Raw genomic sequence first — 24,900 nt, 5'->3', positions numbered from 1 at the left:
ATTCTGCCTTATCTTACCAAGTTAAACTCAAGGTCGTGATAGATCCTCTGTAGATATTTTTCATTGATTTTCTTCTTTACTTTAATGTTGCTCATTAAAAATCACTTGTCACACACATATATTGACAGAATATCATTCAGAAAAACAACCACACTTCTGAAAGACATTTCCCAGCATACTCACTGGGTTATCATTCACATCTGATTAGACATCTGTTAATAAATTAATCAACTATTGTTTTAACTCCCTACTTCCTAACCCTTCCCACCCCCCCCTACCCACCCACCCAAAAAAAGAAAAAACAAAACAAAAAATCTCCTCACACAGTATTCAAACCGAAATTTCCAGCACCCTATCTGCCATCACTTTCCTGAGCTAATGGAGAAACTGTCAAGATAAAGTCGAGTTTGCATCTCGCTTATAAAATACCATCAGGAGTGGAGTGCATTACGGTAACATGTGGGTGTTTTACCTTGAATTGATATGACATGACTGACAATGGTATTAAGCCGTTATTAGTCTTTCAACCTCGTTCAGTCATAGTTAGCATTTACAATATCTCCAGTTTGTGATGGAATTATCGGGGTCAGTTCAGTTTGGAGTTAATTTAATATGAAATCAGTTTCATCTATAAATTTAAAAGATCAAAAGATCCAATTAGATCAAATTCCAGCCTTATTCTGAAGATACTTCCCTTTGCATATTGTTTGAAGTGACTGAGCTGACCCCATTGCTGGTAGGCAAGACACATGGTTATCCACAGTCCTTAAAACTCGGGACAGATATCCAAAGCATTCAAGTGCTTTCACAACATAAGATTTTAGTTGACCTAGATAAATTACAAAGGTATAAAAATGGCTCATTCTATCACAAATATTGACATTTTTCTTTTGACATAGAGTGCTCTGGAAAATAAAGTTTTAAACAAAAAAAGAAAAAGAAGAAAAACTTGTAAAATGTCAGCTATCAGTCCAGTGAAATCTGAGTGGCTGATGAGGTGGTGGTAATGCGTGTTGAGTGGTATGACTTGGGCTTCACTTTGGAGGCGCGTTTTCAAATCGCACCTTGGCAAGCTAAATGGTTCACTAGCACCCATCGTTAGCTAAAGAGACTGACGGTTAATCTAGTGAACCAGCATCTACAGCATGAGCTAACACACACAAGTCTCTCTGAGGCTGTGATCACGGGTGCTAGTGTGATATTTAGTGTACAAAGGCGTGGTCTGAGGTGCACCGTGTGATCCGTGGGGGTTATGTCCTCATGTACGTCTTGACTTCTGTCTCTTGGCCTGGCGTTTGGCTTCATCCAGGCTAGCGCTGTCCCCACTGGCTTGAGCCATGCTCCTCACACCCTGGATACGATTCACGATCTGTAACAGCAGGGGGATGACCTGAAAAAAAAAAACATTTTAAAAAAGAAATTACACAAATGCTTCTTGGATTAAAAGTTTCTTAATTGAGATACTGAAAGCATCCACCCAGAAAATATAAGAATATTAATGAATGGAATGAATAAGCACTGATTTAGAAGATTTAGAAATTCAGTGGCTGAACAAGGAAAGCTCTTTGAACATATTATCCAGGGCAGGTGGAGCTGTTCATGTACCTTTTCATGGTTGTATGCTGCTAACAGGAGCAGCAGAGTGAGGGGCAGAGCTATGTATGAGCCCTGGGCAATGTCCTGGTCAGGCACTTTACGCTGTGGGGAAGCACACAAATACACACAAACACTTAGTTTAGACAATTTAAACAGAAACAGCTTATTTAAAACTATTTTGATTTTAAAAATAGTCACATTTCCTATTCCTCTTCCTAATTATAACAATAGACAACCTAGGTCTTGGTTTTAAAAACAGTATATGTATCTTACGGTGGGGTTGAAGGTAAGTGTGATGTGCTTGTGGTAACCGGTGGAGGTGAAGGAGACCTGAGGCAGAGTGAAATCATACTGCGAACGGGACAGCGTGGAGTAAAGCATCAGCACGTAGCTCTGGAAAAAGAAATACAGAAAAGAGAGATAACTGCACATCGAACAGCTGGACATCCTGGGCCATGGTTAGGTCTCAAAGGTTCAATACATTTAGAACACAGGCTGACTGGAAAAGGATTATGTCAAAAGGCTTTTAAAATAGTTTCAACTTTTTAACATCCATTGAGACTTAAAGGTAGAATTACAAGCTGATACCTCTCCATCTTTGTCCAGAGGAGGGAAGTGGAAGAAGAGGGACTGTCCAAGAGAAACACTGTTGATTGGGTTGTCCAGATTGTCACTCTTATACAGCTTCACCTAGACAGAGAAAAGGAGGAAAAAGTAGTTAAAAGTTTATACAAGTTTTATAGAAGTTCAATAAAAAGGATCCAAAAAAGCAGGGATAACATAAGCCCAGCAGTCCTTACTGATAGTGTTGAGAGGTGCTCAGGGGACGTGATGACGTTTCCACTGAGGTCAAACTGATTGATTTGCCTGAAGGCGATGATGTTGACCCCTACAATGTCATTACTGCCGACCTGAATAAGAAGGTAAACACAGAGCTTAATGTACTGATGCAGTGTTGGACCCCTAAAGAAAAAATACCAAATGTGAGATGTGGATAAAGCTTTGAACAAGTCACACGGTGAGATAATAACAGAGAATTAAGTGGAATTAAGGCATTTCCAGCCTCGCAAAAGAGATTAGGGGGCCTGCACTTTTCAGACGTGGCAAAAATTATGAACCAAGAGGTTTTAAACCCGCAATGGGATTATCGGTGCTTTTGTTCTGTGTATAGTGAGGCCCCCATTTGATAAGGCTGCAGATAAGTCATAATCACAGGGTTCCCACAGTTATTTGAACAATTCAATTACAAAGTTTTCCATACCCTGCTATCTAATTTTCATGGCGATGCCGCTGCAATGCAGAGCATAAAGGAAACTTTACAGATACTGTGACATTGAAAGTTTGTGAAATGTTCAACGACTTGAATGACTTTTTAAATCAGGTGTTTAAAAGTCATTCCCGATCTTCCTGAACTCATCGCAACTGCTGCTCATAACAAGATTCATTTAGTACATTTCGCACATCTGGAAATTTGGTGTAGATCATGAGAAATATGTGATTATGTAATCATTTTGCTGCTTACCTCTATAGCTCTGTGCTGTGGTAGGGCTCTCTCTATGTGGTCGTTGCCTTCAGCTCGGAGCCGAATCAGGTACTTGCAACCCGGCTGCAAGGAAACATAATGACACAGTGAAAATGCTAATAAGATACAAGTGTAGCTCTGATTAGACTCAGAGGTCTAATACTGCCAGTCGGTTGATTTTTAGTTTGAAACCCTCCAGTTTGATTTTAACAGATCATTTTCCGTCCTCACCAGCAGACCCCTGAGTCTGAAGCGGCCCTCCTCATCAGTGATGGTGTCCTCGCTGTAGAGGCTACACTCTCCCTGACCCACCGCCTCCACAGCCACGTCCCTCTCTGCATCCCCACTCAGAGACAGTACGGCTCCGTAGCAGCTAAAGAAAAAAGCACAAAAACAGAGAAACTGATTAGACGTGTGTGCAATGGACGTTTCTGGATCCAACGAACAGGATCAACCACCAGGTAAATAAACAATCAAGTGTAGAGGTACCTGTATGCAGTCTTAATGCCAGTTATATCGATACTGAGGTTTTGACCCTCCTCCACTGTGATCATCTGAGATGCTGGCTCAAAGCGGAACTCCTTCATCATGGGCTTGAAGTAGTACTGACCGGGACTCTGAGAAGAAGAACAGCAATAGTAGAAAAAATATATCCTTTAAAAACAGAGCACTATCGAGGTTGAATCATTTCTACTAGTAGCTATGTGTTTGTATACTTAGAGGACTGATTTTACAAGGATTCCTACCAGGTTATTGAAGGTGAGGAGACCAGTGTCCTGAGTCAACAGGTTGGAGCGAAACTGTCCTCCACTCAGAGACAGAAGGACTCCTGAGAGCGCGTTACCATCCTCTGATTTGATCTACAGTACAGATGGAAAGAGAGAAAGAGCACAGGTTATCCATATGATCATATATATATTGACAAATGTGATGAATATTGCACTACATACAGGTTCACTCACAATGTGCATCTAAAAGTATCTGAGTATCTGCTGTGTTCTTTTATCTATTTCACTTAATTTGAATCGCACTGCTTTCACTTTTAAGTATTTCATCTTTTGTATCTCAGTGTATTAAATGTCATATACAAACATTTTAGTGAATAAAATTGAACATATTTGAAAAGACTGTAGTTGGACTGGAATAACTAATATTTTCACTGTGAAAGGTCATATGCAGCCAAACGGGTGCAAAGAACTGTTGAAAATCATGAAATTGCCCAAATCATGGTTTAAACCTGCGAGAGCCGAATTGTAAAATTGAGGGTTTAATCGGGCTGACAGGTGAGCCGTGTGTCTGCGATGGTCTGTTTCAGAGAGGATTTACAAAAGAAGGATAAAACAAGGGCAGCGTACTTTGTGTAAACCCTGTACGGGAGATTTCAAAGCAATTTATCACAGTCTGAAAGGGAAATGAACACTGATGGTTTGTGCCAGGATCTCATGGAAGCAGCAGATAATTGCAGACCCTTTTAACAAAGCCAGTACAAAGGCAACTCGCTGACAGCACGGCAAAGCAGAAAACGGATTCAACTATCATCAGTTATCTTTACTTTTAATTATATTTTGTGAAAACATGCAGCGAGAACTAACAAGGGCTTTTCATCATGTCATTTCATATTCACATTAAACCACATAATTAGTGAGAGGAGTAAATGTGAACAAAGAACTGGAATTGTAAGGTGTGCTGGATGAAAGCATTGGCTAAATGGTGCAAATAGGGATGTAAAAGCTGGTGATTAGTGGCATGGGGTATGATATGTAAAAGCCAGTGAGGATGGTCACATGTACCTTGAAGGTGACACCAGCCAGAGCGAACGCCTTGAAATCTCCCTGGGATCCTTCCACGGGACTCAGAACAAAACCTTCTTTGCTGGCACTGATGTCGTACTGCCGGTCGCTATGGAGGGGACCCACGCTGGATGAGTGACAGGAGAAATAAGGTGGTTAGTGCTGCGTGTCTTCATGATGCACCATTACATTACAAATCCATTTATAATACTAGAAAGACATTTATGATATTGACAGATGATTTCATCCAACTGAAATCACAAATCATTTTCAAATTGAAGACTGTAATCCACAATACCAAGAAAACATCAGGAACATGCCTCATATAAAAGGGAATTACTGCACTTTTAATGAGCTCACGTTTGGTCAGGGCTGAAAGCAACAGCTGACAACCAAAAGCTACTTTGGAGTATCTTCTACACAAAGTGCAGTGAAGGAAAACTAACCCGCTGATTCATTTTGACATCTGAAAATTGCGCCTGTGCTAACTGAGTATTAGAGCTGTCAGGTTTGTTAAACTGACTTAAAACAATTAAAGGACATGTATTCTCAAACACAGCAGCAACATCACAGATTTATTAGTTTTTGTCATGTTATTTAGAGATGATAAATGGAGTGCATTTATATACAGCCTAGTTGTCTGAGCACTCAAAGCACTTTACACTACATAGTAACATTCATAGACTGATGGCAGCCTCTGTGTCATTATCTGGAGCGACACAGCCTTTCTTATCCAAAACACTTCTTACAATGTTTCTAACAGGGAGTCAGAGAACTAATCACAGACCTTCTGATTAGTAGATGAACTGCTCCGCCTTCTGAGCTACAGCTGCCCAATTCCTTCTTTTTTTAGTACTTTTTAAAATGTTGCTCAACACTAGTACTTCTATGAGGCTGCACTTAGACACAGCAGAGCTTTGAGTTTAATGCTAACAGGCTATGTTTTCCATGTTACATCTTACGAACACATATTGGCAGCATGCTAACATTTTTAATGATCACTAAACAGGTGAGACTCATAGGAAAGTCATTCGTTTTGCACGTATTTAGTCATAAACCAGTTAAATTAAACATTTGAATTGGTGATGGTGTTAGATGAAAGTCAAAGTCATTACAATTTATCTTGAACGTGTGTTCCAAATTTCATGACAATCCATCCCATTGGATCCCGAGTGGCTTCACTTAAAAAAGAAATGTCAACCTCACAAAAAGATTAGGTTTCATTCTTTGGGGATTAAAATGTCTGTGTAAGGTTTTTTGCCAATCTATCAATTAGATGCAGAGATATATCTTTACAATTCTTTCTTTATAATGGAAATTTTTGACCTGCTGGTGACACTTGGAAAAGTCAGGGGATCGCAAAAGTCATTAGCAGTTATCCTCTGGGAACTATGAATGTCTGTGCCAACTTTCATGGCAATCCATCTGATAGCTAGGGATCAGCAACCTTAGAGACACACTGCTAGCATGGCTATAAACTCCTCTCCACTAGCTGCTCATCTGCATCTAAAACTATATGTGTAGCATAGCAAGTGAGGCAGATTTAACAATCAGTACAAGTGATGTTTCAATTTGGTTTGAAGCTGATGAAGCTTTACATGTAAGCTCTCAGCCCTGGAGCGTGTATGTGCAGCTTTTACATGTGTTTCTATGAGTTATTTTAAAACAGACTCTGGTGCAGAGAATCTATTAGTGGACAAGCTCCTAATTACATTGATGAACTGCTAAGTAGACACATTTTTAGCTAAATCTTACTCTTTTTTTCTTTTAGCATAACTGAAACCTATGGCAAATACACAGAGGAAAACTGTCTGGGATATACTTTTTGGGTTCTCATACCTGTATGCCCCCATCTCATTAGTGGCCACAGTGATGAGTGGTGCAGCAGCTCCTTTCTCAGTGATGGAAATCTCCACTCCCTGTAGCTCTGGTGACACCTTGCCCTCCAGGAAGAGACCTGCACGCCCTGAGATGTCCACCAGACGACCTGGACAGGACTCTGTTGAGAGGGAGACTTTAATTACAAGCTTTTAGATAACCTGCTGCTACTGCATGCTACAAGGCTCAGGTGATTTTATTATTTCACTTGATCCTTTTTTCATTATGCAATCAACGTGTGAGTTGGAAGTTGGAAGGTCAAATTTTAATCACATTTTTAAAGTGTGTGTATCTGTGTGTGTCTGTGTGTGTAAAGAAACTTACCTCCAGTGATGGTGGCCTCTACTTCAGGTGGATAGAACAGCAGCTCCTTGGAGGAGGGAGTCACTGTGATCTTCTCTCCAGCCCTGTTCAGACGGTAAATATTAACTCTGCATTATTATATGTGGTCAAGGCTCAACGATGACTTTGCGGTTATAATTATGGATGTCAATCAGCCACTAATAAAAGACTTGCAAAGTGGGAGAAGTTAGTTCGAGCATCCAGTCTTCCAAGAAGTAAAAGTCCTGCTCATTTCCTCCATAGATAATGTTACGTGACTCACAGATGGAGCTCTTTTAAAGCTTGGATGGGCTTGAAACTCTCGCATTTGATTCATCAATATAAAAAAAGAGGATGTTCAGTTCATTTCTTTTTTTTTTTTTTTTAAAATGGAGAAAAACTAAAAAGATAAAAACATGAATAGAGAAGTTTAAGCTTAAAATTACGTAATGTGTGTGGCTAAGACGTGCAGAAGCTTAAGTCTAAATAGACACCTGCAGCTTAAATGAATTGACCTTCAGACTGTGAGACAATTACGGAGGAATATGCGACACGGATGTTGTGTTTTGTTCACAACTGCAACAGTGTCGAAACTCTGGATTTACTACTTCTCTTATTTGTGCCTTTCGCTGACTTTTCTATAGCAACTGCTGCCAAGGCTCATGGGCATTATGGTATTTAGAGCCATCCTCAAGATTAAATGATTAAACTGATGACAGACAGAACACTATAGAATGATTACATCTGGGAGACTGTTTTGTAGAGCATTGTGTGTGTCATTTAAAAAAAGACAGAACCTTGAAATAGGAACTCACAGTGGAGGAAAATACTTACGGAACCAACAGCTCTTCCCACAATGTTATAAGTTGAACCAATATTTATATACATTATTATAAACAGGATGATTTGTTACATCCCGTGCCAACTAACCTGGCCCAGTAGGAGAACTCATAATGGAAGGGTCCTGTCAGTTCGTCAGCCTTCTCTTGGAAAGGAGGGCTATCATCTCTGGCGCCGCCCTCCTCTTCAGCGGCACGGCGCTCCCGTTCCTGACGGCGCAGTTGAATCTCTTGCAGCTGCTGCTCTAATCTCTGCTCCTCCTGGCTCCGAAGAGGGCCCAGCACCAGCGCCGGCTCGCTCTCGATGGAAGATCTGATTAAAAAATGGGAGAGTGGAGAGGACGGGGGGGAAGAGAAAGCGGGACATTTACAGTCTGATGCACAGCAGCTTATATTAAATCAGTCTGAAGAGGGGTTTCTGAAAGTGACGCTTGGCCCAGCCGTAATGAGTCTTACTTGATGGTGACTGTGACGTCTAGGATCTTGTCTGTGGTGATGAGGCCGGTCATGTGATGCCGCACTGCAGTGAGAGTCAGGATACTGGGGGCTGAGCTGTCGGGACAGAGAGTAACAACCATCACTTGGCTGAATTATCTAGCTGGAACCAATGAACTGTTTAAAGCTGGAGTGCTGGACTTTTCTCTCCTCTCTTCTCGTTTGGCAAGAGCTCGGATGCAACGGAGGTTCATTTATGCAAAAAATCTGCACTGCGGGTTTAAAAAGGGAGAACACTCTTTTAATCCCAGAGATAAATGGACACAGAGTCTCATTAGTTCATACTTACGTATCGTAGGTGTAGAAGTCCTGTTCGAACTGGTGGCAGGAGCGAGGGGTGACTTTGTAAACACCTGGACAAGCCATATTTAGTTGATTAATTACTTTGCTCCAGTTTTATATTTAGGTAAGCTTGACACAGACCTCTTTGCTCAAAAACACTATGCTCGAGGGAGCAGCTGGTACACTGATATTTCTTCTGGTTATGTTAATTCACACTATGTTTAGCTAATGAGAGGTCAGGAGAATGAACCTCACCGGGTTTGGAGAGGCAGAAGCGGTTGACTCCCTTAGAGAGGTTGTAAACGCCGACGTTCTCAGGTTTGCTGCCGTCTTGGAAGAACTCCTGCGCAGAAAACACACACACGTTCAGTGATCTTTAACTGCTACAACACACAGAAGGTAAAGCTACCAGCGTGCGTTACTGGTTACCGACCAGAGTGATGGCGTGGGAGAGGGAGCAGCGCAGGATGTAGCCGATCTGTCTGAATTCCACACCCAAGACGTCAGAATCCAGAACCTCCACTTCAACGGACTTGTGTTTCCAGCACCACTCCTCATGAGAAATGCTCACTGTGGAATGTTAAAAATAGGAGAAAATGATGCATAATTAACAGACTTCAACATTAAAAGTCACAGAAAAACTGAAAAAAAAGCGACAGATGGATGCCTGTGTCACAAACGCCTTAAAATGAAAATGATCAGATGCTATGATCAGTTAGGATCGGCCCTTTTCTTTCCTCTAAAGGATCTTTTTAATGATCTGATCTTTCAACAAATGCTTAAGAAAGTAAACTTCTCGCATTACTCTGGCTTGGCAAATATTCAAAGCTGTGTAAACATCCCTTAAAAGATGCTGTGTGCGCAGTTATCTCGCAGGCAAGCTAACAGATTGTGTGTATTCAACAGTGAGCGAGATAGATGCGGCGCCAGAAGGTACAGAAACGGCGGGCTGAATGATGTGTGCTTCCTACAGCCACTAATTACTAATTGATTCCCCCACAATCATTAGCGAATAATTACTTTGATTTCGGAACAGATTTAGAAAAGCGCGCGGGATGAAGGAATCCGTTTATATTACTGTGGTCGCCTTGACGACTTCTTGGCAAAACATGCACGCTTTAGGCTCTGAGAAACCAATGAGACAATTCCACAGCTGGCAAAAAAACTCACGTTCACTTTGGAATTGCTCTAAAATCCACCCGAAACATTACTAGTGCAATAAAGAGTGTTTTAGTTGACGGCGGTGATTCCTGACCTTTGTATTTTCCGGGTAGAACGTTGTCGAAAGAGAAGCTGAGGATGTCGCCGCCGCCAGAAAGAGCCACCGCTTTTCTCTCTCCTTGCCGACTCACAGGTTGAAGCGTTACTGACAGGTCGTCACAGGATGCTAGAGGTCAACCAGAGGTCATGAGGTCAATTTATGTCAAAATAAAACAATAATCCACACAAACATGTCATATGTTTACAAGCTGAAGCTGATTTAGCCTTCCAACCTTACCTAAAATCATTGTTTCTGTATTATAGAGTCATATATGAGTTTAAATTATAAAGCCTTTACCCACCTAAACAGTAGACTTTCCCAGAGACAGAGGCCATGAACTGAGTGAAAAGTAGGTCTGTGAGGGGCCGGTCCACAAGGGAGACCTCCAGGGCTTGAGGCTGCAGAGCTAGACCTGCTTTCACCTCGACATCAGGGAGAGACACCTGAGCACAAATAAATACATCCAAACTTATCACTGTGCTGCATACATGCATGAGCTCTGATAGAATGAGTCTCTTACTTAATTACATGCAGTATATGACTTCTATTTCAGGGTGGATTGTCCCTTTAAATGCAATAAGAGCCTGATTCAGACAAAACTATAAGTACTTAAATCACAATTATAAAATGTTAGATGCTGCTGGAGTCTTACTTGGACGCTGTAGTCTCCAGGTTTGGTCTGAAAGCAGAAAGCTCCCTGGAGGTCGGAGTCAACGGTCCGGCCGGAGGTCTTATCCTGGCCCTGGTGTGTCAGAGTGACCTTGTAGCGACCTTGCTGCTTCATGCCTTCGGGCAGGTTGCTGATGGAGATCTGACCACAAACACTGAACCTGTGTGGGAGCAAAATAAGAACATCATAAAACTAGTGATCAATGTAGAAAGAAAGCAAAAATCCCCCTTTTAATTTCAATTTATATTATGTAAAATATATTTCTTTAGGCGTCTCCAGAGCAACAAGAGAAAGATGCATCTCAGTATGTTAAAAACAAAAACAGGCTAAATAGATGCACGTAAAGCAGGAAGTGAGCAGACCAGACGTACCCTGCTGTGATGATGTCAGGAAGTTGGGGTGTGTTGGGGGCGATCTTCACTGTGATCGACTCAAAGAACATGAGCTCCTTATTGACCCGGATGGTGTAGGTGCCAGCTGTCATATTCTCCAGTCGGAAGGAACCATCCTCCTTGCTGATGACTGTGAGCATAGAATAGCGAAGCAGACAAAAATGTGAACACAATGAGAACCACAGGAGTCTGGTTGACACTTGACAGAAAGTTACTATGGCTACCTTTCATCTGGTTGTTGAGGGACACCGTGGCGTCAGGTACACCCTCGCCATCGACACTGTTGAGAACTCGGCCCGTCACGGAGAAGCCCATGACGCGGAAGATGGGCTACACGAGGAGCAACAGAAACAGCATTAAATGTCAAAATGTGGGTGCTGTGTTATGTTTTCATATTTGAAACATAATGACAAATGTTCAAACGAATATTGAAGAAAAAAAAAAACAGATGCTATTTGAATCTTTACCTCTAGCTTCAAACTGTTGTGCTCCACCTTGAAATTCATTCTAGAGGGAGCGACGTCGAAAGTGATCCTTTCTCCCCTGTAGAACGGCACCTGAAACAGAAGTTCAACAGAAGCAGAATTAAAGAAAATCATTCTATTGATGTACATGAGAACGGTTTTTGGGGTTTGAACTTACCACAGTGTACTCGCCACTGGCCAGTGAGGGGAAGAGGAAGGTCCCGTCTTCCCTGGACAGAGCACTGCACAGGTAGACCAGAGAGCTGTCCCCAGAATCTGCTCCCTCCACTGGGGATGTGTTGCAGCCGCTGACGTCCTGGAAATCATGATAAACACATACATAAATGGAGCAGAAAAGTCAAATAAGATAAAAGTCTAATATTGATGATAACCATGTGATCATAATGTTTACCTCTTTCTTGACTGTGGCGGAGTACAGTAGGAAAGTGACCTCTTTCATGGGCTCTCCATCGCTGCGGACCTCCCCTGAGACGTCGTAGCCTCCGACCACCAGATGGTCGGCAGCCGGGGCGTTGGAGTTGGACACGAGCACTGATGTGGAGCTCTGTGAGAAGACGGCAAAGGACGCCACATAAAGAGAGACATTAGTTAGAAACCTGCTAACCTGACCGGAGCCTTATCAGCTGAGCGACTCGATGAATAATGAAGTTTTTAGGACAGTTCAGTAATACAGAATTAAAAAGACCTCAGTAACCCCCAGGGTCATGCACTCTCCACTGTTTTAATGACATTACTAAGATGAGAAACTGCAATCATTTGGTATGTCAGATTTTGACTGCTGCTTTAAGTTATAAATCTGCTGATCTGAAAAGGAACATAACACCTTTTTTTATCCGTGTGGACTAAGTTAAATGAATCTTTTTTCATCATATTAGCATTCTCTGTTTATAATTTGAGCTAAAATAGTGTCTACAACTACTATCTACTATATATTAGGCTTCCACCATAACAGCAAAGTGACAAGAGCATTGGTGTCTTATAAATGATCTTTTAATTACCACAAGCTGGATCAAGAAAATCTCTGACTATACTACCAATAAGTCAAACTTTTTTATTTTATCTTAAAATACAGAGGTAATTAATATTCTCCTTAAATGTCACCTGGTGGAATTTTTTTAAATGCACAATTTTCCATTAAGAAGACACCAAAGCTTCAAATTCAAAAAATCCAGTCCTTTAAAGTTTCACAGAAAATGCATGGCTGATGTTTGTGCCAATGAGCACTTGTGCAAAATAATATATATTTTATTTAATCTCTCTCTTATCTTTCTCTTCTCTCCCTCCTTCGTTTGTGGTAAATATCTATATTAGTGCTGTGTTGATGTGCATGTGACAATAACAGCTCTTGAATATGAAACCTGAAGTTACCAACCTGCTCCAGACTCCAAGAGGGATGGGAAGCTGTGATGTCATAATTTCCGGGGAGCACTTTGAAGAAGGTGTACCTGTGTTATGAAGACCACACAAAAGGAACAGGCTTTGAAATTTGAAACAATTAAAGACAGATGTTTATATCAGGGAAAACTTTTATTAACATTTTTTATTCAGCTGACATGCTGAAGCTACTTACTTTCCTCCAGGCTGTGTGACGACACTCTGGAGTTTCTCTTCTGTCCCCGCCCGGCTGAGTTTGACTTCCACTCCTGCCGGGCCCAGGAGGTGGCCTTTACTCAGAACCTGAACAACAAACACTGCATTAGGCTGGGGATATTTTATTCTGTTTTTAACCTCTTTGGTTGTACACTTGACCACTTCTTCACCAAGCAGTTTTTACCATCAAAAATCTGTTCATCTACTTTTTGTTTGGATGAGCTTTTCAAGTTCACAACAGCAATGTTGTGATTAACGGAGGAGGAAATACTGAACAAATCTCACCGTTCCTGAGACAGAAAAGCCAGTAAAAACAAAGTTGATGTCTTCTTCTTTTGTGCAGATGTCACTGACTCCATCTACATGGAGGTCAACACTGGTAGGCTCTGGTGAAAATTTAAAAACCAAGAAAGAAAGACAAATCAGAAACATACGATAAAGCATGTAATTCCCCTTTCTAGATAACAACTATTGAAAAGTTTGTTTATTGACTGTGAGGATACAGCTCTGACATTCTTACCAAAGCTCCACCCGAGGGGAGGCTCAATCTTCAAAACAAAGTCTCCCTGTGTAGAAGACACAAATGTATATATTAACATTTTCAATAGTGAATAAAGTGTTAAAAGTACTATTAAATGAATGCTTTAAATACCTTGTCGTATAGAGGGATCATGAAGTAGCCATTGATTGGAGCACAGTCAGTTTGATATTTCAAGGAGCCTTGTTTGGTGTACAGTTTGATCTGTGCATGAAAGAGGAGACAAACTGATAATTAGGTATATTTATAATAACCAGCACTGAAATGCTAATACTGCAGTTCGTGTGTATATTAAGTCTAACGGCCAATTGTCTAAGTTAATTGTATCACCAAACAGACAAGTCTATATGGGATTTACTTAATTTCAGTAACTGACCAAATGGCTAATCCCATAGAGGCTGTGAATGATCAGGGATTAGGGCTGGGGGCTTGAACCTAACCTCTTCCTTAACAACGCTGACAGGGTTTAGGTTTAATATAAATTACAAATATACCGATACAATATAGCAAATATACGCATTTTAGTCAAATGTTAGTGTACAGAAATCCTCCCTAGTTAAATTACCAACCTAGCATGTAGCTCGAGTCAACACCGAACCCATGCTACATTACTTTAATAACGATTGAATTATTTTCTAGCAACAGAAAGCCAACGGGGAGTTAAAAACAACCTGTCGCGGTTATTATTTCATTCAAACTGTCATCACCAATCCCCTTTTAACCTTTAGCGCACTGCAATAAACTGGCTAACCGCTAGCTAGCGACTAGCAGGCTAGTCGGGATATTTGCACTCTCACCTCGATCAGCGAGTAATTGATTTCAACGTCGGATTTGACAAATCCTCCACATGCCACCACTATGTCATCCGAGGATACGGCCAGAAACTGAGAATACATAATGCAGAATAAAACCCAAAGGGCTCCCATATCTGCCCGGATCGTAATTCTCAACATTTTGGCCGACTGTCTGATCTGTCGTTGAGCCGAGCGACAGCACGCTGCCTCCGGTTCCGTACCAGCTGAGCTGCTGTCAACGGCCGGGAGGAGACAGCCAAGAGCAGCGACCTCTGCCGGCCTGGAGGGGTACACATTTAACGTTTATGACATGAAAAAAAGGACACATTTTACACAGTGTGTTATGTATTTTATTTTCCATGTAAATTCAGCCACCACAGTCATATGTAAAAAGAACTATTATGTAAAAAAAGCATTTTCCTAAAATCTAACATTATTAATAGTACTAACAACCGTGAAGGAGTTACACATAATGCCCAATAAATGGCCTCTCTTTAATGTTGTAAAATGTATTAGTTTGTACTTTGCATAATCACGCAACTTCAGAGCAATTCATGATATGAATGTTAGGATTTATACAATGGATGTACAGTACTATTAACACAAACACTAGAAAAGTAGGACAAGTTTAGTGTTAATACATTTAAAGTGCATACAACTCTAGAGGTTATAATAATGCAAGTCCTTCTCAGAAGGCAAAGATGATAGCACATACAGTGAGGAAAACACCACAAAAACAGGGGTTATTTTGGTCTAAAAATATATAAACAATGCAGCATAATATTTTTACAATATTCAGATTGTCACTAAAAGAACACTGAAAGGGCAACACAACAGTCAGCAGGTCCATAGAGTCTATAGACTTCACAATACAAAAAAGAACATTATGGTATTAATGGAAAGAGTTTTGTTCCATTAAAATCCAGTCCATTTGTCCAGTGTAGCATCTGTTTATTTGTCCATGATATTCGGCCCGTACTTCACACATGCGTGGAAGAGTCTGGAGGAGAGTGTGCCAGGAACACAGCTTCATCAAAGTTGTTGGAGAAGCTTGTGTGGTAGCTGGGGCTGCTTCTGCTGGTGCGGGGCTGAGACTTGGACACAGGTGATCTGATAGCTGAGATCTTCTGGGCCTGGCACAGCTTCTGGATCAGGAAACGCTTGTCTCGGCCCTCCTGAACAACAACACACAGATCACAGATTCTGGTTAAAACTGTCTTTTCAAGCATCATTAATGTGCAATGAAGAAAAAGTGGTAGAATACAAGTGAAATAGATACACTGAAGTCTGACATGTATTCTTGAGTAAACCCACCATGACAAGTTGCTCCCTTAGTTGGTTAATAACTCTCTTGTGAGCTTCAGCTAGAGCAATCACATAAAACATGGCCAAACTGCAGGGGAAAAATAGAAATAATGTTATGTTACAATTACAGACAGGAAGGTCAGCTGCCACCAACAGTTAAATCATCAGTTATGCAATAATCATACATGTCAATATACCTAACTGGAACACGTACCATGTAATGACAAAGAAAGAGACAGCAAAAGCCTCTGATGCAAGAGCAAAGAGGAGGCGTTGTATTCCTTGGGGCAGCTTGGACACTGTACTTGGCAGCACCTCCCAGGAGGTGGTGTAATTAACAAATGGTCCACATGCCTGGGAAGAGTTTATTCTGTAAAAATAAGGAATGGGAGGATGAGTGAATATGCCAAAAGTCTCCATGTATATTTACCTAACATTTAAATTCATGAGATAACATTCACCTCTGATGTTCATGCTTCCATTCAATAAAGCTAATGTACTAAACACAATGTGCATCAGCAGCACATTACTCACTGTGCTACGCTAACTGTGACAGGCACACAGGCTAGTAGCAGGCCTATCAGCAGCACGCCCAGGAAGAAGAAGTTGGAGCTGGAAGCTCTGAATGGACGTGTGGATGGACGGCAGTTCTTTATCAATGACACCTGGAGACCGAGGAGAGGAGAGGTAGTAAAAATATCAACGCAGTGCTACAAAAAATATTCAAATTGTGCATCATACCAGAAGGAAAGTTGTCATTTCAGTATCTAAACAGACACAAACACTGGCATCTCATCCCCAAACATACAGTCCAATTTTGTGTTTCATTTTTTTCCAAGCCAAACATAAGAACACTCCACTTCTGAAAATGTATGTAGGACAAAAATCACCTTTTTGACGTAGAAGATGAAGAAGTATTTGATGGTGCAGATGGCAGGCAGAACCGGACAGTAGAATGTGCCAATCCAGCAGATCGTCTGACCGTAGACGATCTCAAGCACATTTTGAGGAATAGAAAACTCCTGCTGGCCCCACCACTTAGCCAGGCCACAGTGACAGTAATTCACTATTAGCCTGAGTAGAAAAAAGCAGCAATGCAAGAAAAGAAAATAATGAATGAAAAACATCATACACCTGAAAGTATTAGATGTAATAAAAAGGCATTACACTCAACGAAGACTGACAAAACCCAGCAAAATATGTTATGTGTATGTTATGACTTACTTTCGGGGAAACTCAACAAAGATGGTGACTGCGATAATGATGATGAAATCAAAGATGGTGAGTTTGTACATTTCCTGTCCAACACGGGTCTCCCAACACTGTGGAGAACAGCTGTTAGATGTGAAGCCTTTAGAAGAGACAAACTTAAGCAGCAGGCCACTATATGTCCTTCACTACTGTCACTACTTGAATACAGAAAAAAAAAGACTTACAGAGTAAAGCTTATCGTTATAGCCACAGACACAAGACCCGTTGGTACAGTTAGTGATCTGAGACCACAGAGAGAAGAGCAAAACCCCAATACTGGTCAACCGCATGAAGACACACCTGAAAGGAAGAACCAAAGAACAAAATGAACAGAGGACATGTGTTAAAGATTCAATTCAATCCAGCCATATAGGGCGTCTTCACACCTGCTGTGTTTAGTTTGACTGAATAGAAGTCCAGTGCATTTTACCCCCTTGGTGCCATTTATTTAGCCAGGGCTGAAAGCAGCAATCTCACTCAGGTGTGGACCAAAACAACCAGGACCAAGACCTTGTTGAAGAGGTGGTCTCAAGTCCAGTTAGGCACAAACTCTGGTACGGTTTGTTTGTGGTAAGAATGTACCAACCTTGGTCTGACCCAACTGCAGGAAACATTGCGCATTTTGAACTGAACCAGCTCCCGTAGCCAGGTGCTCTGTGCATCACGCCGGGCTGAGGGAGAGCTTAGTGATGTAAACATGAATGGAGGTTGACCTGGAGCAATGATGAAATGTGTTCCCTTTTCCTCATCAACCGACCGAAGGCAGCATGTCTTCACATAACTTGAAGCAACACACTGTTTATAAGAAGTTGCCTTTAAGTGAGTTCAAATGTGCCATTGTGTTCACATATTGCGGCTTGGTATAGGGTCCAAATGATTACCACAACTTTTGTTAATACATTTTTGGTTTGCTTGAAAACGTGCCTGTGTGAATCCAAACCCACCCAAAGTCAAAATGCAACAATGTAGCAACTCATCCACTGATTCGGACCCAAGCACACAAATTATAGATGTGAACTTGACAATTTAATATATCTGTACTATGCAATATATCAATGTGAAAAGTAGTGGGTTGTTAACAAAACTTTGGTGGAATAACATATATATACTGTTTAGATACCTCCTTTTTCTATCATTTTGCACATCACTCACTTCTGTTTGGACATGTTTTTTTCCCAGATGTTTGTCTCCTGATGTGAATTACTTCAAGTTTAACATGATTCTGAAATTGTGCATACCTCATGAGGGTGAAGCGGATCTCGAAGGCAGGTGAGTAGTCCTCGAAGTTGATGATAAAGGAGAAGAGGAGGGGTGTGATGAAGTTGGCCATGGTGATCACAAGTGAGGGCAGATACTCAATGATGAGATCCACAATGAAATTCACCTGAGAACCAGCAAAAGATATATTGAGAGCAATAACTTTACCAATTAGAAAACATAAATCTTTGACACTTATGGATGTTTGTCAAAATAAACATTTACCCCAAACTATAAATAGTTTAGGATGTGAACAAATTAGCCAAACTTAATTTTAATCAAATACTTCAATAACTTCAGTAACATAAGAACAGCAGCAGGTTTTAAAGAGCTCACGTCTATTTGGTGTCTGTGTTTTAATTAATAAGGTCAGAAGTTACACAAGTGTATGAAGGGTACTGTCAACAACCACAATGATGTTGAAGACAGAAAGCTCATTACCTTTACTGTGCTCATCTGTGCTTTCTGGGAGAAGATAGTGGCTATATAGATGCTGTAGAAGCAAGCAGCCAAAACACCAATGACAAAAAGGTTGAGGACGAAGCGGAGGAGATAAATCCGACACTTCTGTTTGCGGGTGCGATCTTTAATTTTCTGTTTGATCCTCTCCTCCTCCAAATCAGTCTGGGGGATATAAGAATATGCAGATTTTACAAGGAAGGTATATGTTCAATAGGAGTGTAGTATTACACATTCATGATAATACATGTAACTAGACAGAATCATCAATCTCAAGAGGACATCCTGAGGAAGATACATAAAATATCTTTACAGTAGATACATGCAAACCTTTTAAAAAGAGGTTTATTATGCAGATTAAAACTGGACTTCTCTCAACATGTAAAAATGGCCACTATCGCCTTATCTTACCTTACCTCATAACTCTTGGCCAATCCTGCTATATAAAAACATCCTATTTAAAGACAGATCAACTGACCTTTAGCTCATAGAGCAGACTGCTTCTCTTCAGCCTTGCAGCATTCTCATTGGTGATGCAGAAATCCCAGCCAGCAAAGATCTTGTTGCAAAAACTCTGGAAGCGGTCTTCATCCTGAATCAGGTTGCGTTTGAATCCCGTAGCAGACCTTGGAAGAAAAAAAAAAAAGTTATCCTCACAGATCCTACAAAAAAAAGTCTGAATTCCTCAAGATTTTGCCTTTGCAGTACCTTTTGACAATCCAGACGAGACTGAGAAAGAGGTAGGCTACAGTGGCCAGCAGGTAGGCCAGTGGTAAATTATAGGTGGTCCATGGAAAGTAGATTTTGTCCGCTTTATAGTAGCCATAGAAAAGATAGGTCTGTTCTAGGAAGCCCTGAGGATTAAGCACAAGAGGTGAGTGAGGAAAACCACTGTGGTAGTTTCTCTAGAGACCATTTTTAAGATAAAATGCGAGGACTTACTCCACCAGAGAGCAGGTCAGTGATGTGCTCATGGAAGTTGACGAGACCTCGGCGAGCGCTGCTTGGATACACACTGCAGTTACTGCCTGTGGTCAAACACAGTAAGATATAAGCTTGATTTTGTATGTTTAGCATATTTTGTCTTCTGACTGAATGCTGGATGAGCTCTAGCAGGCTCTACCACTGACCATCATTCTGGTTGTAGGTAATATTCCCTCCAGCATGGGGGGCAATGATGATGGGCAACATGACAAAGCTGAACACGAGCACAAAGATGATCAAGTTGAGCATGACCAGGAAGCGCAGGAACGAAAAGTAAGACAGGATCCCTGTGCCGAACATCCCTGTTACATGCAATAGAGAGACAACAAAATCAGAAGTGGTGTATTTTCTGTTAGAGCAAAAAGTACATTTACTCATTTTGCCCATCCTGAATAGAATAAATGTCTCTGAGGCTAGGGATACACTTTTCTAACAGTCAGACTACCTCATTATCACACTCTCACCCTCTATCAGGTGGATGTCTCCCCTCCAGAGCTGCAAGTAGCTCAGCCATTCTTGGGCGTCATCTCTCAGCCTCCTCAGATACCTGCCGGTGTTTTGCTTCCACTGTCGCCAGCTGCTGAGCTCTCGATCATTTTCAAGGCTCTGCGTTCTAGTCAAATAAATAGCTAATTGTGAACCAAGTTCGCTGTTTGCACCTTTTAAAAATAGCCAGGGAATATGTAATAACTGTGTATGCTTTAACACCTCATTGACAGATGATAGTGAGGAGACTATAATGATGTAATTCCTACTTGTTTCTGCGTTTCTCAGCCATAGATTTGGCTAGTTCTCTGATGGGTCTCTGCAGTGTCAGGGTCTTCTGTTTCTCCTCATTTCTGTTGACTGTGTTCACGGCCCATTTCCCACTTCCAGAGGAGCTGAGCCGTACTTTGGAGCTGCCCTTTCGTTTGGAGCCAGCACTCGACGACTTCCTGCGGTACAGCAGGGACTGGTAGCTGGGAAGCTGGTCCAGCAGTGGGTTGCTGTTGACTCTTCCACTATGGTCAGTGAAGAACACTTGGAAAAGATGGAAAGATTAGCTCAAGCTATACAGAGACAATGATAGGGTTACCATTCTTATGACATAGTAACATCAACATCCCGACTTTCAACTGCCAAAGTTTACAGTTTACCAGGGGTGGAAAATAACTGAGCACTAACAAAGGGGCATTTACTCAAGAACTGTACTGAAGTAAAAATACAAGTACTGAGGTACTTGTATTTTAGGGTTAAGGTTAGTCCGAGTATTTCCATTAAATGCTACTTTTTACTTCAACTACCACTACTCCACTACATTTATTTGACAGCTTTAGTTACTTTTCTGATGAAGATTTGACACAATGGATAATATAACAAGCTTTTAAAATACAACACATTGTTAAAAATGAAACCAGTGGTTTGCAACCTCTTTGTCTTTTGACATCTTACAAAAAGCAGTGTGTAGTCAGGCTCACATTTCAGATGTCTGTGAGTTGTTAACAGCTCCACCAAATACTGATTACACACGGTTTCATTTCAATAAATATTCAAATGATCCAATATGTCACCAAAAATCAAAGATGAGAGAAAAAGTCCAAAAATTTAACAGCTACAGCTACAGCTACTACATGCTACTTATACACTGATGCTTCAGTATTAATGATGTCATATATAGTAATATATCAGTCAGAGGGTCCAAACCATTACTTCTACTGTAATACTTATATACTTTTACTTAAGTGGAATTTATCATACAGGACTTACTTGAAATGGATAGTTTATACATTGCTGCATTGGTACTTTTGCTGAAGTAAAGTATCTGAATACCTTTTCCACCACTGGTTAAAGCTGAGAGTAAAATATATCAATCTTCCACAACCAGACTGCATGATACATGTTAGAGTTATTGAGCTTTTCTGTAGCAGTTGCTGATACAGAGATGAAAGACTGTTTGTATGTGTTATGTGTTTTCATATTGTTTTTTATGTGTTTCTTCTTTTTGATTATTTATTAGCTCTTTTGCACTGCCAAGGACTGCACTTAATGTCATTGTACCTTTTACAATGACAATACAGATATTCTGATAAACTCATTTTGTAGTATAACAATTGTGCTAAAAGCTGTATCATTGTTTGTTATACAGTGTTTAATACACTGACCTGCCAGTCAATGGAGTTGTACTCATTTGTAGGTATCATGTTAAGTATTAAGTACTTCCATATCTTATACAAGGACACCGAATTTAAAACTGGATTGAACTTGACTTTCCCAATAATAAACACTTATTACTACAGACCAACATAAAAAAAGAGGAGCTGCTAAAGAGGCATTTTGTTGCCTTGCACTCTATATGTCATTCTGGAGAATTCATCCACTTCTTAGAAGATATTAGCCTAATGTTATTCAGTGTAATGCATGCTGTACAATATGACAGCTATCAGCCTGTGGTTGATCATTCGTGTAAGAAGAAGACATTTCAAAAAATGTGAGTCTACAATTACTCACAGCATGCAGCTACAATCATTTAGCACTGTTCATTTCACATAATGTTTCTGATTTTCCAGTATTCCTGATATGTTTTAGATGATTTACTGGAACTGTCCAGTGTTATACTTTAAAAAATGAATACATATAGTAAGACATGGTGTTTCTTCTGGCAAGTAGGTTACATGTTGGTTTCTAATGTGAGCAACAGGTTGGTTAATGTCGTCCTAGTTGTAGCCTACCAGACAATGACTAAAGAGGCAGACTCAGCAAACTAAAATGCCAACAGCGGAGTTTCGGCTCGGTGAAAAAAAAGAAGAGTCAAATAAAGCCAGACAAAGCCTATATTACTTATGCCTCTCACACCATTTACATTTACATTAACTAGCAGGACAACGTTGTAAGCCTGTTGTCAGCGACTATAGAGTGAAGTTCTATGCTAGCGTTACTAGCTGCTGGTTAGCTGCTGTTGAAGGAATGTTTTGTTAACTACGTTAACTTAGAGACAGCTAAAAACACACATATAGCGTTAACTTCAGTTTTACCTGTGTCGACCTCCATCGTTTCCTTTTCTGATAAGAGTAAATATGTTGGACTAGGTTATGTTAGTTAACTTATCTAGCAGTTTTCCTCGTCAGCTGGGATCTGACGCTCCAATTGTCAGGAAGACAACAACTTTTCCTAGACCGCACTTCCTGAATCAAGGAACGGCTTCACTGCGGTTTGTGATCCACTCATATCCTGTCTATTTTATCTCCTCACTGCTTTTAAATGTCCATTCATGTTTTACTTACTCACCTTTGAAGTGAATACAAATAAATAGTGCAGTGGTGAAATGTAACTAAGTACATTTACTCAAGTACTCTACTTCATTACAATTTTGACGTAGGCTATTTGTACTTATTTCCATTTGATGCTCCCCATATATCACTCCACTACATTTCATATACTTTGTGCTCCACTACTCCACATTAATTTAACAGCTTTAGTTAACTTAACTCTTCAGATTGAATTTTAGCTATCGACGGGAAATAAGTTTATAAATTACACTGCATTGCTAAACATTTAACCACTCCTGTGTTTTGTTTTGTTTTTTTTATCTTGTGACCCCTCTCATAAATCAATTGTGTCTCTTCTTGTATAAAATCTGTATACAGTCAGTTTAAAATCACTATACTTCACACTGATTTTTTCAAAACAGGGGCCCAACCCCCAGGTTGAATACCAATGGATTACAGCTAAAATAACTACTACTATAAAGTAGTTCAAACTAGCTCCACCTCCAGCAGTTACAACAGTATTTATTATAGGCTATAACAGAGGACAGTGTTCTACAAGACAAGTACTTTTACTTTTAATATAGAACCTTTAGCTCATAATACTTCTGTACTTTTACTTTAGTAGATTTTTTCATGCAGAGCTTTTACTTGTCATGGAGTAGAGGTAGCCTATTGCCTCTTTTATTTAAGTAAAGGATCTGAGTACTTCTTCCACCACTGAGAGATTGTCAGGGGCAGATAATTAATTAAAGTACTTCAGTGATGTAGTATTTCTCTTCCACAAAGTTAGTGGTACATGTCAAAAAAAAAGAACTGCCAAATAAAATACAGCAGAATTTGAGATATCCCAATTTATGGTCCAGTGTGAGTCAACCCTTACACACAAACACAAAACACTGCATGCTGCATTTCCCAAATGTCTCTGAATCTCAAACTCCTAGTTTTCTAGGCTCTCTATTATAAATATGAAATCTTAAGCAGACTTTAGAAAGCTGCCTCCATGGCCACAAAGGATATTATACAGGCAGAGCACCACGATGAGTAAACTGAATGTATGAGTGTACCTGTGAGGCAAAAAAGAGGAAGAAAAGAAATGAGAAGAAGAAGCATAACAACTCAAGATAGTGAGTAGCAATGCATTATATATCCAATAAAATGTCAATTGCTTAAAAGCAGTATTTAATCTATAAAGTTGACCAGTTTCTGGTTTACAGACCATAAGAATCAAAGAGCAAAACAATATTATTCTTGATTGAAGTGTGTAACATGTACTGCTGTATACACACTTATCCTCTGTTGCACATTGACCAAGGGATTTTCCCTTTAGTTTGTGAGTTGTGTTCAATAATACTGAGCTTGTGAGAGCACTTCCTTCAAGCACTCCATTCCTGTTGTGGAAAATGATTTATTTATTCATTATTGATCTGTCTATCTATCTGTAGACAAGTTCAGGCAGTTAGCAGCACCACAGGTCAGCCTATGTACAGCACGGACACCCACATGAAATCCTAATAAGGATGCCAATTAAATTTTTAGCCTTTGGGATTCATTATCCTTGTAATAACAGTGTCGTCATGAGATTTGCCTGACCTATTCAGACGCAGTGGACTTTTACCTTTATGGGTTTCACACACTTCCTGGTAGCCCTTGTTTTTTGTCTCACAGATAGTGCGTCAAAAGCTGACTCACAGATTAGTCCTCAGGCTCGCATGGACTACAGGAAAGACTCATTCTTCAAAGTTTCATCAGGACTTACATATTCTCTTACCATCACAACACAATTACCAGGTAAGAAGGGCTTGTTAATAGAGTAGAATATACTGGAGCAACATTTTTCATTACTTCCACATCTTGGCATTTCTATCACTCACAGCATTTACCCACTCCAACACTGCTCGTAGTCACAGTCCATGAGGTTTATTCTTTCTACCTTTCATGGCTAATTT

General features: G+C 40.4%; 2 protein-coding genes across 3 annotated transcripts; both read right to left on the bottom strand.

The window, feature by feature from the left end:
• Window positions 1–295: 295 nt before the first annotated feature.
• On the bottom strand, window positions 296–14,651 carry nomo (nodal modulator). The gene is made up of 31 exons (XM_053330933.1): window positions 14,457–14,651; window positions 13,774–13,863; window positions 13,642–13,687; window positions 13,407–13,507; window positions 13,102–13,208; window positions 12,904–12,976; window positions 11,923–12,075; window positions 11,689–11,826; window positions 11,514–11,603; window positions 11,271–11,376; window positions 11,026–11,176; window positions 10,637–10,814; window positions 10,286–10,427; window positions 9,979–10,110; window positions 9,157–9,293; window positions 8,979–9,066; window positions 8,731–8,794; window positions 8,403–8,498; window positions 8,038–8,259; window positions 7,111–7,193; window positions 6,748–6,907; window positions 4,909–5,035; window positions 3,865–3,978; window positions 3,608–3,735; window positions 3,350–3,491; window positions 3,119–3,202; window positions 2,397–2,507; window positions 2,185–2,286; window positions 1,870–1,989; window positions 1,606–1,698; window positions 296–1,390 (listed from the first exon to the last, which is right to left on the bottom strand). Exons 1-31 carry the CDS (start codon window positions 14,610–14,612, stop codon window positions 1,259–1,261), a joined length of 3,666 nt encoding a protein of 1,221 aa, XP_053186908.1. The 5' UTR covers window positions 14,613–14,651; the 3' UTR covers window positions 296–1,258.
• Window positions 14,652–14,823: 172 nt separating this feature from the next.
• LOC128370006 (transmembrane channel-like protein 7) lies at window positions 14,824–22,849 on the bottom strand. Of its 2 annotated transcripts, none has more exons than XM_053330934.1 (16): window positions 22,721–22,849; window positions 20,465–20,729; window positions 20,174–20,322; window positions 19,856–20,011; window positions 19,668–19,753; window positions 19,434–19,579; window positions 19,204–19,351; window positions 18,708–18,890; window positions 18,248–18,393; window positions 17,195–17,309; window positions 16,983–17,080; window positions 16,649–16,832; window positions 16,293–16,423; window positions 15,973–16,128; window positions 15,768–15,846; window positions 14,824–15,628 (listed from the first exon to the last, which is right to left on the bottom strand). In XM_053330934.1, exons 1-16 carry the CDS (start codon window positions 22,734–22,736, stop codon window positions 15,434–15,436), a joined length of 2,253 nt encoding a protein of 750 aa, XP_053186909.1. In that variant the 5' UTR covers window positions 22,737–22,849; the 3' UTR covers window positions 14,824–15,433. The 2 variants fall into 2 exon arrangements, with proteins under 2 accessions (XP_053186909.1, XP_053186910.1); XM_053330935.1 differs by having other exon boundaries at window positions 15,549–15,670; window positions 15,718–15,846.
• Window positions 22,850–24,900: the final 2,051 nt, after the last annotated feature.

The sequence above is a fragment of the Scomber japonicus genome, chromosome 2, assembly GCF_027409825.1.
Source record: "Scomber japonicus isolate fScoJap1 chromosome 2, fScoJap1.pri, whole genome shotgun sequence".
Lineage (NCBI taxonomy): Eukaryota > Metazoa > Chordata > Actinopteri > Scombriformes > Scombridae > Scomber > Scomber japonicus.
This window is presented reverse-complemented; position numbering and strand designations above follow the sequence as displayed.